The sequence below is a fragment of the Cyclopterus lumpus genome, chromosome 1 (assembly GCF_009769545.1).
Source record: "Cyclopterus lumpus isolate fCycLum1 chromosome 1, fCycLum1.pri, whole genome shotgun sequence".
Classification (NCBI taxonomy): Eukaryota; Metazoa; Chordata; class Actinopteri; order Perciformes; family Cyclopteridae; genus Cyclopterus; species Cyclopterus lumpus.
In genome coordinates this window covers 1,065,448-1,084,260 of record NC_046966.1, presented here as the reverse complement: position 1 = coordinate 1,084,260, position 18,813 = coordinate 1,065,448, and the positions used below count along the sequence as shown (strand labels likewise).

The 18,813-nt window shown below is 41.0% G+C and overlaps 1 protein-coding gene across 1 annotated transcript in view; it reads right to left on the bottom strand.

Moving 5' to 3' along the window:
- tenm3 (teneurin transmembrane protein 3) overlaps positions 1 to 18,813 on the bottom strand; it is a 97,440-nt gene that overhangs the window by 30,214 nt on the left and 48,413 nt on the right. Inside the window, exons 18-28 of the mRNA XM_034529321.1 lie at positions 17,105 to 17,282; positions 11,813 to 11,937; positions 11,474 to 11,581; positions 9,412 to 9,566; positions 4,743 to 4,844; positions 4,438 to 4,611; positions 4,098 to 4,157; positions 2,731 to 2,893; positions 1,884 to 2,022; positions 1,635 to 1,740; positions 1,235 to 1,377 (exon numbers count right to left, since the gene is read on the bottom strand). Of these exons, the coding sequence (XP_034385212.1) occupies positions 1,235 to 1,377; positions 1,635 to 1,740; positions 1,884 to 2,022; positions 2,731 to 2,893; positions 4,098 to 4,157; positions 4,438 to 4,611; positions 4,743 to 4,844; positions 9,412 to 9,566; positions 11,474 to 11,581; positions 11,813 to 11,937; positions 17,105 to 17,282 (1,453 nt within the window). The remainder of the gene's footprint in view (positions 1 to 1,234; positions 1,378 to 1,634; positions 1,741 to 1,883; positions 2,023 to 2,730; positions 2,894 to 4,097; positions 4,158 to 4,437; positions 4,612 to 4,742; positions 4,845 to 9,411; positions 9,567 to 11,473; positions 11,582 to 11,812; positions 11,938 to 17,104; positions 17,283 to 18,813) is intronic.

Below are 18,813 nucleotides of genomic sequence, written 5' to 3'. Positions count from 1 at the left end.
TTCCTGATACAGGAGAACATCGTTCCAGATACAGGAGAACATTCCTGATACAGGAGAACATCATTCCTGATACAGGAGAACATCGTTCCAGATACAGGAGAACATTCCTGATGCAGGAGAACATCATTCCTGATGCAGGAGAACATCATTCCTGATACAGGAGAACATCATTCCTGATACAGGAGAACATCATTCCTGATGCAGGAGAACATCATTCCAGATGCAGGAGAACATCATTCCTGATACAGGAGAACATCATTCCTGATACAGGACTTTATAATAAATCACCTCTGGCCAGATCCTCCTCAAATTGAATCAACATCAATAACCCTTGCACTGCTTCATTTTACATACTTTATATTCACTTATATACACTGTATATACTTTCCATTTTTTTCATTTTCTTTATTATTTAATTTTCTTAAATGTAATATGTTTTATTTTATTTGAGTGTATTGTATATATTGTAACCTTGTTTGCTGCTGCTACAATATCTATCTATCTATGTATCTATCCACACACACATATATATATATATATATATATATATATATATATATATATATATATATATATATATATATATATATATATATTGTGGCATCACAAGGGGACAGGTAGTGGAGGGGCGCTACAAAATGGCCACCAGTGCAAGAACTACATCTCCCAGCCTGCCTCACCGCTCACCCAGCTGCAGCTGCTTAAGGCACCTGATTGAGGCAGGGCTGGGAGACTTAAGAGAGAGCATCTGGGAAGGAGAAAACACACAAGCGGAAGGTGAACCCACGAGCACCTGGAATAGAACGACAAGGAAGAGGACCTCGTAGTCTGGAGTCACCAGTGTGGAGTTTTTTTGGTTAATTAACCACTTTCTCCTCCGGGATGTTTTGTGTTGTCGAACTGGACCCTTTTTGATACTTTGTTGTTTTTGGACGTTACCTTGCTGGTGGGATGGGAAATAAACCTTACTTTTTGTTAAATACCCTCGGACGTGCCTGTGTCCTGCTCTTTTTTTTGCACTGCCCCAGGCTAGCCTGTCCTAGCGACAGCCCGTGACACTACAATATATATATGTATAACTGTTAAGAGCTAATATAATTATTGGTAAAGTACTTTTTTAAGATTTTGAAATACAAAAATCAAACTTTTGGTTTTGCCTTTTGAATTCCAGCCTCCAGTTATCACACAGCGGCTTAGACATGTATCCAAATATAAACACAGTAATGCTGCTCACTCATAGAAGGTAGTCCAGCCTATTTGGAGGCTTTTGGTGGCAAGCAAGCCACTGTTGCCATGGTAACTGAACAAGACCAGTTCCTGACCCTGAGCCGTGAGAGTCTTCAGACCGCCGTTAGTCCCGATGGTCAGCCAGATGACCTGCACACACACACACGCACGCACACACACACAAAAAACTGTTTTCTCTGACAGTAAACATTCCAGTTGGCTTTATTTCGATGCATACTGGGAGGTTGCCAAAGTAGTGTTTTAGGGGTTTTCTTGAAACTTTAGTAAGATGCAACACTGTGCGTAAAATAATGATACAAAACAATAACTGGTTTATTTGCAGGCTGAATGCAGGTATTTTGATAACTTTAACTTCTGCAGCATGGCAAAAGCCTTGCTCATCTCACCTGGTTGTCAGGGGCGACCACACGTACAGGCATCCTGTTGGTATCTCTACGAATACGGAGGGTATTCCCGCTGCTGTCTGTCACCGCGGTTACATCCTCCTCATTGCTGAGAGCGAAGGAATGGAGGGTGGGAAATGACAAGTAAAGTTAGAAAATTAACACAATGAAGAGAGTGCGGAAATGTACTTTTAATGTAACAAATATATAAAATATATAAGTAACTGTGTGTTTATTTCCACATAAGCCAACCTGTAGCTGAAGTTGTATTTATAGTCTCCAGTGACCAGAGACATGGTGAACTGGTGAGTCCCATTCCCATCAAACACATAGAGCTCTTGGGAGGCTGGAGAGGCCACTTCATAGGAGCTGGGACCTGAAGCCAGAGAGCCTGAAGACACACAGACAAGCAGATGGACAGATTTGTGATTGCTGTATCATTTACTATATGTAATATATATTTATCTATATACGTTAGGAATGATCTGGGACAGGTCTGCTGTCCAGCTTGTGTTGCAATCAGAACCTCAGCACCTTCATTGAGTTTGGAGCCACTCTTCAAACCCAAAGACCAATGTTGCAACGGCACAATTACTGTGTAGTGTGCAAAATTCTTACTGCACAAACATGGCTCGGTGACAAAGCAGACTCTCAGAAAGAAATATGTCACTGAAGTACTGTAGCTCAGGTTTATGAATTATGCCTATACTTATGAAGGGAAACAATATTAACAGGGAGGCTGCGGCATCTGAAACAAGACAGCAACATCTTTGTTGGCCTCACCATGTCAATTGTAGCAGCGGCCCATTACAGATTCACTTACTCAGTTCTGACCTTTCACAATAAAAGCTCGAGACATATACACTGCATCGCTGCTTACAGGAGGGCTACTTAAATTCACGCAGAGCATTTCACAAAGGTAAACAACTAAATAAATTCTCTCTGTGAGGATTTCATCTGTTATAAGAAGCAGTGAGACATGTAAAGGTGGAGAGGTGTGAACGTGTAGCTGATCTAAAGAAGAGCTTCACCACTCCTGTTTATGGCTTCTTTTCAGACCCCTTACTGTATTGCAACAACACTAACTGTATAAACATACCAGTAGGTGGCTGGTTGCATCGTATAGCTCGAATCCGGATGTTACCCAGATCAGCCATGTACAGCGTCCCATCCGGAGACACCACCAAAGACGAAGGACAATTAAGCCTTGCATCTTTAGCATAGCCATCTCCTGTTTGATAGCAGTCACAGTTGGCATCGTTCTGCAAGACGGAGGGAGGTCGGGAGTGAGTGTGTGTGTGTGTGTGGGGTGGAGGGGGGGGGGGGGGACAAAGAAGAATTGAGACATAGACAACAACATTACATGAACACACTTCAACTTGACTTAGTGATGGAGATTGGAGAGAAGAAGTGGGCACCATCAAGAAAAATGATCATGAATTAAATGTTCTTTATTGTGTTATTGTCGCACCGCGGTGAAGTTGTTGGGTTTGTTTTATTTTGTTGGGTCTTTTTGTATTGTCATTTCCTGTTTTACTTTGAAGTAGTAACTCTCCTCTCGTTTCAGGTCACTTACCCTTGCTCATGTGTCACCAGTCTGATTGTCTTCCCTGATTCCTGATTGTGTCCACCTGTTTCTCCACTTCCCTCATGTGTCCTTATAGTCTTCCCTTGTCCTGTGCCAGTGTGTTCGTTTCTGTCCTTGTGTCCGTGTGGTCACTCTCGCCCTGCCATAGTTACTAAGCCTTGAATACCAAGTCATCTGTTCTGTTCCATTGGATTTCTCCAAGAGAGTGATTTTGATTTCGTAAGCTTTGTGTCATAGATTTAGTTTAATTGTTGAAGTTTTCATAGTCTTTTGTTTCCTCTGTAAAGAGTGATTTTGGTTTTGATAATCTTTCATAGTGCCTCCAGTTTTTAAGGAATGTTTTTGTTTATGAGACGTTGCCTCCGTCAAAAGAGTCCTTCCCTTTTGGTTGGATAAAGTTAAAAGTCTTTTTGTTTTCCTCCAAGAGTGGAGTGATCTTTTGTTTTGATAATCTTTTATAGCCATGCTTCTTCCTATTTATTTATTGGAAGAAGTGTGCTCTAGATAAGTTTGATAGCTTATATTTATTTCTCTGCCTTGGAGAGTCAGTCTTATCAATAAAGACTACTATACCTGGAAAACCCTGCATCTGTGTCCTGTGTTCTGCCTGGGCGTGACAGTTATATTACGAACATATTAATGTTGATCAAAAAACTAGCTGCAGTCACTGTTCTATTAATTTAGAATTGAATGCAATATATTGTATGTCATTTAATCCATTATTTGACTGCTACACATTCATTGTGGGTTTGCTGACCTGAACTGTTCTATATCATGAACCAAGATATGAAATGAAGTAATCAAAGAAGGACATGGAGGATACTTTTCAATGGCAGCTCATCTGTATGTGAAGTAGCTGTGGTGGTACAGGACAGTACCTTGCAGTCACAGTCAGATGGCTCTCCAGCTAGATGGGTCATTTCTCCATCAGTCGACACCTGGTGAGGTGAAAGCCACAAATAGACTTTTTACAACAGAAGGGCTCTTTCACAGAAAAGAAAACAACACAATAAAAGCACTCAGTTAATCATCTTCATTTGTCTAATGTTCCTGCATCTGGGTTTCCAATCAGACCTGGGATCTTTGTTATTAATGTTACTAATTACTGACTTGGACAGATATTCAAAGTTGTGCTTCCTCGACACAAAGAATGTTCATCTGATATCCAGGAACTTACTGAAATGAATGTACCGTGTACTGTATATTGCTGAAGATTACCTGTCGGATGCGGTGAATTTTCTTCTCGTCCGTCTCTGCGATGTAGAGGACACCGCTGTAGGACAAGGCGATGGCTGTAGCTCCCTCAAGCATGGTCTGGACCGCTCTCTTTCCCATAGTATATTCTATACCAGGTACTTGGCAGTGCATGGGACGACCTGCCACGATACTAACCTGAACACATGCATTTGCAAAGTTTTTACGAGCTTCTAGCGAAAGCTGATTTAATAAACTAATATATTTCATGAAAAAAGGCACATGTAAGAGGACATTTGTAAAACATGGACTGTGGTTAATGTGGGTACCTGTCTATTTTCAGTGATCTGCAACACAACGTTGTTGTCCAGGACGTAGATGGAGTTATCCATGGGATTGATGGCTAGATCTGTGGGCCATTCTAACCGAACCTGGATGTAGAGACGAGCGAGGGGAGAAGACAGAGAAAGTTTCACTTCACATGCTACTCTGACTGTAGACTTCCATTAAACTATCTGATCCTATTGATTATAATACTGATATACAGAGCATTTCCTGGTTTGATAATGTCAGATGGTTTAAAAATGATGTATATAAAATCAAAACCTTCATGATCTCGAGGTCTGCTGCCTCAGTAAAGAGAAAACAAGAAGAGCAATTGCCGAAAAGAAAAGTTGCTCATTGACGGTTCAATTGGACTTGAGTCCTGAGTGAGCATCCGTGAAAGTAAATCCACCCTTAGGAGAAGGTTTATGTCATATAAGAGTTATTTTTAAGTATGACAACTTTGAGTCTAACAATAAATCTGAACGCGTTGTTTCTATTTAATAAACTACGTCTATTCCCACAACATGGGTTGTTTTTATATCAGCCAGTTTAAATATGGTCAAGTAAATATCCCCTTTGTCAAATGCTGCATTCACCTACATATTAAAGTGACTGTTTGCTTAACTTGAAAAAGCTACAGAAAGCTGTAGTTCAACATATGTGGGAGGCCAGTTCCACAAGTGAACTCAAGAGGTCAGATAACAGCCAGAAGTCAAACTGAGCTAAAGTCTGCAGCGGAGGATGCATGGTCAGAGTTCAGATAACTGCAACTGTGCAAGGAATGCCCCCAATCACAGTCCTGTACCTACTAAACACACACTCTCCCTCTGTCGCTAACACACACAGGGCAAGGGACAAGGATTAGACCTTAAGAAAAACAGTTTAAACAAGGCTTAATGTGTGAGTATGTGTGTGTGTGTGTGGCTGTACGTAGGTGTTTTTCCATACCATGTATTCAACATTGTATATTCTCACTAAAAATAAGCTGTAAAAACAAAAATAATGTTATTGTCCTTCCTATATTTTACTCTCTGTCTCTTCTTTTTTTGTCAGTCTGATGAGGTTCTAAAATGAATTAAGGAAAAGCCAGTAACCAGATCGTAATCATTGCAGAGCCACCTATCAACTGGATTAAATCTCAGCCAAATATATATATGTATATAATATGTATATATTGCTATCTATGTGTATATTCAACTTTCAATTCAGTTTATTTTGTATAGCCCAATATCACAAATTACAAATTTGCCTCAGAGTGCTTTACAATCTGTACACATAGACATCCCTGTCCCAGGATCTCACATCGGATCAGGAAAAACTCCCCAAAAATAACCTTTGACAGGGAAAAAAGGGAAGAAACCTTCAGGAGAGCAACAGAGGAGGATCCCTCTCCCCGGATGGGCAGATGAATAGATGTCATGTGTACAGAATGAACAGCATTTACAAAGTTACATAAACACATTACATGAATATGACAATGTATGAATGGAACTCCAATCCATGAAACAGAAGGAGGTAGAGAGGAGGGGGGCGGGGCATCAGCAGGGCCAATGCGGGAGGCCGGCTCACCAGCATCAGACACCTCCAGGTCCAATGGACCCTATGAGACGTGAAGTCACAACGACTCCGGGGAGGAAGCAGAGTTAATAAGGTGCAATGGAGAGATGTAAATTCATCCATAAGGAGAGAGAGAAGATGAGATAGGTGCTCAGTGTATCCTAAAACATCCCCCAGCAGCCTATAAGCCTATAGCAGCATATCAAGGGGCTCGACCAGGGCAAACCTGATTCAGCCCTAACTATAAGCACTATTAAACAGGAAAGTCTTAAGTCTATTCTTGAATGAGGTGACTGTGTCTGCCTCCCAGACTGATATATATATATATATATTAGGGCTAGGCACGTTAACGTGTTATGAATACGTTATCGCCGACAATAATTTTTTTCATGCGTTAATGGCATTATTTGTTTGCACTGGGAGGGGCTTAACACTGCTGCACACATTGACCGAGAACATGGAGAGAGGCACTTTTAAATGGACATTTTCATTTTAAATCGCTACCAGACGGCGTAGTTGATAAAAGCAAAAAGTTATTTGTAACCACTCAAACTGGAGTTATCTCATCACCGGAGTACTACGAGCATGAAGTACCACTTAAAGGTGTTACACAGCATTGATGCCAGCCAATAGTTACCCAAACAACCAGTGGAGCGAAACTTCGGCAGACTACTTTGGATGCGGCGTGCGGGAGAACTGTCGATAAACCAACGCAGGAACAATGAACACATGCGTTTTTTCATCTACGTAACATTTCAAAAATCAGGCACATCTTGTCTCAAAAAGATGCAGAAAAGCTGGTTCACGTGTTTGTTACTTCCAGACTAGATTACTGCAACTCCTTATTATCAGGCTGCTCTAATAAGTCTCTTAAGTCCCTCCAGTTGATCCAGAATGCTGCAGCTCGTGTACTCACAAAAACTAAGAAAAGAGATCACATGACTCCTGTATTAGCTGCTCTGCACTGGCTCCCTGTAAAATCAAGAATCACATTTAAAATTCTTCTCCTCACCTACAAAGCCTTGATTGGTGATGCACCATCATATCTTAAGGAGCTTGTAGTACCATATTGCCCCACTAGAGAGCTGCGCTCACTAAATGCGGGGCTACTTGTGGTTCCTAGAGTCCTAAAAAGTAGGATGGGAGCAAGAGCCTTCAGTTATCAAGCTCCTCTTTTATGGAAACCAGCTTCCACTTTCAGTCCGGGAGGCAGACACAGTCACCTCATTCAAGAATAGACTTAAGACTTTCCTGTTTGATAGTGCTTATAGTTAGGGCTGAATCAGGTTTGCCCTGGTCCAGCCCCTTGATATGCTGCTATAGGCTTATAGGCTGCTGGGGGATGTTTTAGGATACACTGAGCACCTATCTCCTCTTCTCTCTCTCCTTATGGATGAATTTACATCTCTCCATTGCACCTTATTAACTCTGCTTCCTCCCCGGAGTCGTTGTGACTTCACGTCTCATAGGGTCCATTGGACCTGGAGTTGTCTGATGCCTGGTGAGCCGGCCTCTCGCGTTGATGGCTGATGCGCCCCGCCCCACCTCCTCTCTACCTCCTTCTGTTTCATGGATTGGAGTTCCATTCATACATTGTCATATTCATGTAATGTGTTTATGTAACTTTGTAATGCTGTTCATTCTGTACACATGACATCTATTGCATCTGTCCATCTGGGGAGAGGGATCCTCCTCTGTTGCTCTCTTGAAAGTTTCTTCCTTTTTTTCCCTGTGAAAGGTTGTTTTTGGGGAGTTTTTCCTGATCCGATGTGAGGTCAAAGGTCAGGGATGTCGTATGTGTACAGATTGTAAAGCCCTCTGAGGCAAATTAATTAATTAATTTGTGATATTGGGCTATACAAAATAAACTGAATTGAATTGAATGCCATGGCCAAGTGGAGAGCAACGGACTGCAGCCTGATTACTGACGTGGAAGAGGTCAGTCTGAGGAGCGTCCTTAGAATCACAACGAAAGACAGGACGAAAGTACCGTCGATTTGTATGAAACGGAGCGGACTACATAAATGGCAGCGTTACAACTCCAACTGTTGCTCTCACTGGCGACTACTTACATCGCTGGGTAACACAGTAATCTTGGAGTTACAGTTCATTATATTGATGAACTGTGGGAGCTGCATTCACATGCTTTGACTGTCATGACAACAGAAAACAGACATTTAGCAGAAACGTGGGTGGATCATTGTAATCATGTTGCACAGCAGTGGAACATTTACAATAAAGTCAGCACACTTAGTGGTGCAAGAAATATATTTGCAGTGCGTTTGACAATGTCTTGGCCAAATGCAGAACAGTTATGAGCCACTTAAACTAACTGGGTAACTGCTCAACCTGCATTTTTCTTTCTTCGACTGAGATTCTCCAAAAGGAAATCCAGAGGTTGTACAGACTAAAAGGCCCCCTGCACAGTAAATTCCAGCTGTGTACTTTCTTTTGTGCTAAACCACTTAACCTCACTCTAACAGGGACCCTTACTACTGAACAGAGACTGTTCATGTGCTAGACCACCTCCCTCTAACAGGGACCCTAACTACTGAACATACACTGTTAATGCTGTTCCATCATAAAAGACAAATGTTTATTCTGGTACCTGTATGTGCAATACACTACATTACATTACATTACATGTCATTTAGCTGACACTTTTATCCAAAGCGACTTACAATAAGTGCATTAAACCATGAGTCCAAACTCAGAACAACAAGAATCAAGCAAGTACAATTTCTTCAATAAAGTTAAACTACAAAGTACGATAAGTAAGAGACATTTAAATGCTACTAAAGTGCTACTACGGCGCTACCTTCCCTATTCAAGGTACACTAGATTTTAATTCATTAATCACTGTTAATCACAGAAAAATCATGCGATTAATGGATTACATTTGTTCATCTTTGCCCAGCACTAATATATATATATATATATATATATATATATATATATATATATATATATATATATATATATATATATATATATATATATATATATACATATATATATATATATATATATATATATATATATATATATATACATACACACACATCTCTATGTATACATACATACAGAAGCATACTTAGGTACTCTCAATGTTACCTGTCTTATGTGCATGCTGGTGTCGCAGGTCAAAGGTCGTGCAGAGGTCAGGTCGTTGCTGCCCAGCACTGTGGAGATGATTCCATTACGATCCACTTTCCTGATCATAGTCCCATCCACAAAGTAGATCAAACCATTTCTATCAACTGCGATGCCTGTCAGGAACAGACACACAAACACACTTTAGTATATAGTTGTCCAGTTGGTACATCAACTCTCTAATGATAGTGAAGTAGCAGTCAGGAAATAGCAGCATCTCAGTTGCAGCTGATGAGGCGAGGTACACAACAAAGATCAGGACCAAAACTATTCACAAAAGATAGCCTGTTGTTTGAACATTTGCAAACTGCTTTGAGTGGACTGAAGAAGCATAAAGGGGCCCATGAACTGTATGTAACAAGCACTGTAGAATCAGTATTAATCAGCATCAGAATCAATATAAAGGTTAAGACGTTGAACAAAACAAATGAAAATCACCTATATGAATTCCATCTCTAGGTTTCAGGAGCGGAGTTAAATGCAGTGCTGTATGTAGGTCAGGAGGCCTATCGAAGTAAATGTGAACAAAACTTACTGTAACAACCTACAAAGTGTACATAAGTAATTAGTGTGTTTTTATGCATTGATATTGACTGGCTTAGAAAATGTCCTTGTCTACACTTGAAGCAATGACGTTATGCCAACCATTATTAGTGACACTTGCAAATGCAGGTGAGCCTCCAATTTGCATACCATTTATGTGAATACAGAATGTATGTGAATGTATGTGTGGAGTTGGTACTGCTTGGTGGATGGAGCAATTGGCCCTTCGCTAAGCCCCACCCACAGTCAAGCTGTTATAGCTACGTTACCATGGAGCCCACACTATCATTAACTGCACTCTCTGAAGAAAAATTATCTAATTCTTGGGGGAAACAAAAAAAATATTTCTGAGAGAAGCAGAAAGAAGGGTCTAAAATATGTGTTTGAAGGATATAGCCAGGGTGTCGAAGTGATAAAGCAGTGTAAATATGTTATAAAGATAGAAGCTAAAGCTACACTTCACAGTGTAAAAGTGATTCAGACTATTAGCCATGTTTCTATCTTTATTAATAGCTGTTGTGCTATTATTGTTAAAGCTGTCTTAGATAGCAGATGGCCGGCCACCCAGGGCCCAGTTCTGCCCAAGCTTTCTACCCATTACGTCTTCCAGCCCTGAGTGCTTGCTCATGATGGATGGTTGGGTTTCTGTAAATTACAGTCCTGCTTAATATGAGTATCTTGAGATAAGTTATCTTATGATTTGACACAATATAAATAAATGTAATTATTGTAAAGCTGAGTAGGTATTTATTCCCTAAAAATCAAAAGCAGTATTCAGTATCCCGTATACCTTCAGTAGTGAGCGTAGCATAGAAGTGCCAAGACTAGTTAATGATGCGCTAAAGCAATCTCCTAATGTTAGCTCCCGAGGTTTTTACGTAGAAATGTAAAGTTTTAGAAATGTATATCTCCTTCAACCTCTCCATATCTCTATTACACATTGTTTAAACATGACTCCAAATATGAAGACAATCTAAAACCACTACATGAGTCTCTGGAGCACGGTCGGACAGTTGTCGGAACCTGATCAGAGCTGGCCGATGCTGCTCAATAATTGGCCAGTCTGCAATCAAGGGGCGGGACTTAGCGAAGGGATTTACAACGCATTCAGTCATTAAAGGTTTAATCCAATGAATATCTTTGAATAGCTCCTAGATCCTATACACCAGACTGAGAACATGCTTGTATCCTTTGCCCACTGCCGGCAACTTTGAAGGTTTCAGTACAAGTAGGAAGACTTTCTAAGAAAAAATGTAAAACCAAATATGTGTGTTGAGACCAACTTATCACTCAGAAGTATGATACATAGAGGCCACGATTTAAATTAGGTATGAGTGTACAGGTCAAACCTTCGTGCCCGTGTTTCTGAACTAGGTCTTGAGAATCTTCCTCAGCAACAATAGTTATTAGACAGGCTTGGAAAATAACCACCTACCTGTATTCATCTCCTGTGTTCTGTATGCGTGTTTTATGTGTTTACCTTTTGGTCCCAGTAGTTGTGCCTCTGTAGCTTTTCTTCCATCTCCACATCGTGCTTCATCAAATGGAGGGCATTGTTCACCTGTACCAGCCACTACTTCTCCATTACCTGAACACAAACACACACACACACACACACACACACACACACACACACACACACACACACACACACACACACACACACTTTCATTGCAACATCCCTTTCCTTTTCCTTGCTATCTTACCAACATTTCAATTGTCGTGGATTAGTCTAGTAAAAATCAACAATTGAATAAAACTGATTGCTTTCATTTATGTCAATGTGGTGTTTTACTGGGGAAATGAAGTGCATGCTTACTGATGAGGTCACGGGCGCCGCTGAGCATCTTGGGTCGGTAGATTCGTCGAGAGTTGGTGTCTGACACGTACAGCTGCCCTGTTACTGGGTCGGTGGCTAAATAGTAGCGGTGAGCAGGGTTGTTGCTATGAAGGGTGGAGACGGACAAAAGGGGAGGTGGGTAACAAACAGGATGGAGACAAGAAAAGATTGGTTTAGTCGTGTGCTATAGCTTCAATAATATTAGTATCTTGAACACTTACACAATGAAAGAAATACACCCAGTTTTGAACACAAATCCCCCATGTTGATTGATTGTTTCCTTTAAATCACCTTGAAGACACATGATCTGTCTGACTGGAAACAAGCTCACAAGGAAAACACCACCAGCAGAGCGGGTTTACTATTTGGTTCCAGTGCCATTATAATGGAAATGAAGGAGACTTTCTGGAGCTGATAATGAAGAAACAATGAATAAAAGGAGGGTGGATGAACTGAAAGACAAGAAACTGGTGTATATTTACTTCCAGTGGAGTACCAGGTGTGCAAGGGTATGTGTGTGTGTGTGTAACACAGAGGTAATGAAAGGCAGACAGTGTGAGTGTGTGTGTTGCTATTTCTGCGTACATGTTTTGGATTATTTTCTCTCTAGAAGTGTAGTTGTGATACTCGTAAGTGAGAAAGTAAGTGCGTGTGGTATGTGTGTGTGTGTGATTGTGCGTCGACAGTTGGTTGGTTCCCCTGTGTCTGAACAGACCTACCTGGGTGAGATGGGACTTGACTTGTCTGTGACACACTCTTAGTGATGCCTGCCACACTGTCATGTGAAATCCATCACACATGCACACACAAGCAAGGATGCACACACGCACTAGCACACACACACCTACACACACACACACACCCACACATGCACACACACACGCAAGCACACACACGCAAGCACACACACACACACACACACACACACACACACACACACACACACAGAAGCAAGTTCAAGCATCAGACCTCAACACACTTGGGCGTGGATATATACGTACATATGCACTCGCCTCTAGCCATGAGTCTCAGTGGTTGGTGATAATCAGCAGATGATCACAGGCTGTTAATTAAGACAGCTAAGAATAGACAGACTATGAGTGTGAGACAGTCTGTCTGTGCTTATCTGTACTTGTGAGGCCCCAGCGTACTGCATGCCCTTTTGTTTTCATTTATCCTTTATCAAGCAGAAAACCCCCACTTAGATTGAAATGTTTTCAAGATTCAGAATAGGCAGCACCACAGTCAGAAATAAAGTAAGAATGAAGAAAAGAAGGACACAAAAGAAGGAATGAAGAATGTAGTGGATGACTAAAGGAGAGAAGAGACAAGAAATCAAAAGATGAAACAACAGAGTCAAGATGGCGTGAGTAAGTAAACATGAGTAGAGAAAAATCCTTGCATCTTGCCAGTGGCAAATAATCCCCATGTATGGTGCCGCTCTGTATGTGTTTGAGGAGATATAGACGGAAACTAGCTGGGTTCAGCTTTTTCAGAAGGAGGGGAAGCAAACATTGAATGTATGTCATAAAACATATAAGAAAGTCCTCCGTAATGCCAGAGCAGCCTATTACTCATCAGTAATAGAGAAAAATAAGAACAACCCCAGGGTTCTCTTTAGCACAGACCGATCTCTAACCTTCCCTTCCTCTCTAAGATCCTTGAGAAAGTAGTCTCAAATCAGTTGTGTGACTTTCTACATCGGAATAGTTTATTTGAGGAGTTTCAGTCAGGATTTAGAAAACACCACAGCACAGAGACAGCACTGGTGAAAATTACTAATGACCTCCTAATTGCATCAGATAAAGGACTCATCTCCATACTGGTATTAATAGACCTTAGTGCTGATAAAGAACTCATCTCCGTACTGGTATTATTAGACCTTAGTGCTGCGTTCGACACCATTGATCATGACATCCTATTACAGAGACTGGATCAGTCGATTGGCATTTCAGGTACCGCACTAAGTTGGTTTAAATCCTATTTATCAGATCGATCTCAGTTTGTATTTGTAAACGATGAAGCCTCAATGACCACCAACATTAATCACGGAGTTCCACAAGGTTCTGTGCTTGGACCAATTTTATTGACCTTATATATGCTTCCTTTGGGCAACATTATCAGGAAACACTGCATAAACTTTCATTGTTATGCAGATGATACTCAATTATATCTATTGATCAAGCCAGAAGTAACTAACCAGCTCGTTAAACTTCAAGCATGTCTTAAAGACATAAAAACATGGATGACCTGCAACTTCCTGATGATAAAAATCAGACAAAACTGAAGTTATTTCCCGGTAACATTAACAAGGTCTTTTACCCAGCGTTTTGACAGCAGAGAAGTCGGCGTCAAAAAAACATCTGTTATGAAAATGTGATCTGTTATCCTGTGATGAAGCTTTACTGTTAGTCACCAGGAAAACGCAAGTGTCAAAATCTGATTTTCCTCTGTAATGGACACAGTAGTTAAAATTGTTAATCTTCTCGTTGCTCCTCACTCACTCACCCACCGCCAGTCCCAATCACTCCTGAAGGAGAGGACAGTACTTACAAAGAGTTGCCTCTCCACTGCCCGTTGGGTGGCTTAGTGGTTAGGGAGACATTTGCAGAGTGCATTGATGGGATCAAAGACGCAGGCAAAAACCAGGCCAGCTCTGTTTGATGCATGGAAAGCATTTTAGTCAAACGGGAGCCTTTGGCTTCTTCAAACACAGTGGGAGATGTCATCACCCAAGCCTGTCAACTCTGAGGACATCAGAGGGTAAATTCAAGAGCTTGAGTGGGAATTCTCTACTAGGTTTCAAGATTTTTAGCAGTATTGGGCCAGTGTGTTCTTTATTGGTCAACCCAGAAGACTTTAAGGAGACAAATCTGGCTTTGGCCTCATTTAAATGGATTGAGATGAAGCATAAGTCCCTTTTTGACCACTGGACCTTCCCCCAGGGACTTGAAACCTTTTGAGGAACTCATTGTGTCTACATTAAGTTCTGGGGACTGTACTTTCTGAAAGTACAGGAATGATCAGGTTGGGGTTTGCAGGGATGATCGTTGCTGAATGGGCAATTTTAAGACACAGGAAGTTTGTTTGATGAGATTAAAAGTCAAGTTGGGCTTTGCTGTTGCTTTCTGCCTTGAACAAAGTTTGTGCAAGCGCTAGAACTGAGAGAGACAGCGCGGCCGTGCTGTGGATTAGTTATGATATGATAGTTTCATGGTGGTTTTCTTCAAATTCACAACTAAATAGCTATCAAAAATTCAATAGGGGATTTACTGTGGAGACAAACGGTCCTCAGCATTGTGTATCAGTAAATAGCAGTGGCATAAAACCAAGGTGGATTGAGCTCTCTTGACCACTATACAAGTGATAAGAATGGGCTGAAAGAACTTTTTAGTTCCTTGAAAAGTTGTCCCAGGAGAAGGCCAAATGTTTGCCAGGAACAATGGAGCTCACATTGTAGCATTATGGGAGAGCTTACCAGACACATTTGATAAAGGTGGTGGAGTTTTACATGTATCTCCACTTTCCTAAATGTGTGAACAGACCTATTCACACTTTAAGACTGTGTTGAATCCAGCCCACCGTAAATGACTTGCTTATTAACAAACGCCTCTGGCACACTGGCAATTATTTTTCCTTTACTGCAAGAATCAACTTCATACTTTACGTTGCTCATCCACAGGTTACTGCCTGAAACTGTTTGTTTTTGCTTTGCCTGGATGAAAACGTTCACAACCTTGCATGAATTTGAAAAGGACAGCTAGACAGAGAGATAAAGGAAGACCAGTAACCACGGCCAACATCTTCAACACCCCCCCACGTCGCTCCTTACTAGGGGCTGCTGCTAAAGCGATGACTTCATCTGAGCTGACAACGGAAGAACAGGCTCGATTTCGTGTGAACACTTGTCAACATTTGAGAGGGACAGAGAATGAAACTGAGGGAGACAAAAAAGAGGAAAATACAAAATGAGTGGGGTTCATTTGATGGTAGCAAACATCAGGGCTACTTTCCTCTGATTATTTGCTTTTCTCTGCCCCTTAGATTAATAACTGAATGGATAATTCAATATTTCCAGATGATACTAGTTACTTCGGTGAGTAAATGACAGATATAAATGTTGGCCAAAACAACCAAATTAAGACCCAACCTGAATGATCCTGAGAACTGATTTACTAGCTGCCGTGGAGACTGTATGTCTGTCTGGTCGAATATCATCTTTTTGTCTGACCTTTTTTGACAGCTTCTCTCCTTGATTCATTCTGCAGCTTTAAAGCATTAATGGACTTCAGGAAGGAATTATGAATGCTAAATTGTCCTTCTAACAGCTTGAACCAGCTCACTGTCTCCTTGATGCACCTTGGGCTAAAGACGTCAGTGTAATCAGGTCTGAAAGCTGCCAGTGATTGTTTTTATTTCATAAGGAGATAAGAAGGATGAAAGAAATGTGCAGACAAGAGTCTGGTACGTAAGCAGCAGAAATGGATCGTGGAATGAAAGTAAGTTAAAAGTTGAAGAGGATTAGTCACTCTTACCTATGTCTGAAATCTTTGTTTCTTTAATACAGTGCAAGCAAAGGAAGGAAAAAAGAGCAAACAAGAGTTAGTAGACAGATTGGTTTCTAAAAGGTATATATGAACATATACTGGAAAACAAGAAAACACTGTTAGAAGTTGCATTCAAATTTATAATTTAAATCATTCTTCAGAAATAAATAGGAAAAAGATTTCAGTGTTAGAAAAATGAGCACTCAACAGTGTGCCAGAGGCCCACTTCCCGATTCAAAGCACTAACAAACTGATCTGTTCTCTTTTAGCACTTTGGCTAAAGAGTAAGTACTTGAATGTTAATCAGTGGCAAAGTGTCCAATCTGGCCACGTCTCTATTCCTCTCTTCCTTTATGTGTTCAAGTACCGTTCAAAGTCATCCGAGACCAATGATGTGGAGTTGAACAGTTGAGTGCAGGAAGGAAAGCGGAGGCAGAGAGATGAATTCAGATGCTAGGTTTTAATTAAAAACCAAGGACTCTCAAGTCAATCAGTTCATTTTTCACAAATGTGTACACTGTAGGTCATATTTAGTTTCCCTCAAATCCAACAACATTCATGGATTTGCAAAGACCCTGAGAATCCGTTGGCAGAGCTTTACTGTTAAATGGATCCTGAGTTCTCTGAGTGAGACCTTCATCTCTGTGACCCGAAGGGATGTATTCTTTGGATTAGGTTCAGATATCTGATTGGGCACCAGCAGCCATCCTCCCTCCCCTCTTACCTCAGCTCCATGACACTGGTAACATTCCCGGAGGGGAAGATCCTCCTGATGTAGTTGAAGTCTCCAACGAAGATGCTGCCATCTGCTCCGCAGGCCAGAGCCAGAGGCGCCAGCAGCTTGTTGCCCTCTGCCTGCCCGTTACAGCTGGGGCAGGAGATGCTGCGCCGACGTCCATTTCCTGAGACAGGACATTGAACCGATTTTTCCCGACTGAAACATTTGGTTTCTGCTCTGTACACAAAACAGACTGTCCAGTTGGGAGCTTATTTCAAATGCATTATATCAAGCCAGGTTGTTGAACACTGTTGTGGACCAAGCATCTATTTAAGAATGTCAACCCAAAGAAAATGTGGGATTGATGCACTGTCCATCATCTCAAAGACCCAGGGTTCTATTCTCTGTAGGGGCACTTCAGAAAAGTTAGACAAGAACTGCAGTACAATTAATTCATTCCTAATTGGGAAAACAATGTGAAAAAGTTGCACTTCCTCTGATACTAGATGGTGTTCACCCTATACTGAAGGTTTCTTCACTTTTTTCCCTGTCAAAGGTTATTTTTGGGGAGTTTTTCCTGATCCGATGTGAGGTCCTGGGACAGGGATGTCGTATGTGTACAGATTGTAAAGCCCTCTGAGGCAAATTTGTAATTTGTGATATTGGGCTATACAAAATAAACTGAATTGAAATTGAATTGAATACTACTCAGTCCATGCAATCTAAATGTACATCAGTTCTATAAAAAATAACTATCAACTTGACCAAACTGCTGCAACTATGAGAGCCTTTAAAAACAACACTGCTATAATTATAATCTTCACGCCTACGTTAGCAATCTGTGTCTTTACTGTGCCATTGACTGGCAGCTGTACACTCTGTGCACACGTTCATAGTTTATGTATTGGATTAGTCCAAAGTAGCATAAATGCATATTTTAGTTTTTTCCAAGAGACATTCAGTGGTGTCTCAAATTCATCACGGGGGACGTCCTGCTCCCCATAGATCAGCAAGCTTTCTGCTGCTGCTGGTACACAGGTTAGGCCCGCTGGTGCTGGCTGAGAGCTAATTGCAACAGCTAACCGCTAACTGAGGGTCTGTTTCCCGGAGCTCAAGGGTTTAGTGGGATTACAAGAACGGACGGGCCAGAGCTAGCTGGTTAGCATGCTCATTTCAGTCAATATCTCTGCAACACAATACATAAACGTATTTGACACACATTGGAACCTCAAAGATACTAGTCTCGGCAAAAGACTCAGGGGCAGATTCACAAATGGGTCGCGTGGTTTTTGCAGCCTCGAGACCTGCACAAATAAGAAATCGTGTAATTCTCAAAGCACCCGCAAAGGGTGAGATGCAACCATAACTGTGCTGCCAAGCAAACGGTGTTTGGCACAACCTATCTATGCAAATGAACCTCATTGCATAAACAATCAAATTCACAAATATCAACGCTAAAAGCCACATGCAGTTCCAGTGTGAAATAATTAGCATCCGCAGGGAGTTGGTGGTAACTGAAGGGCATTTATAAGAGGTGTCTGCTCAAACTCATTTATTTTGGCATTCAGTGACAGGATGCTATGACAGTTGTGTCATGAAAATTAAATGAACAAAGCTCCCCAACATGTCAATTTGAAATTAAACGAGAAAAAAAAAGAAACGAGGAAAAATAGAATAAAAATAAGTTAATTATATAAAAGAATAAACACATAATT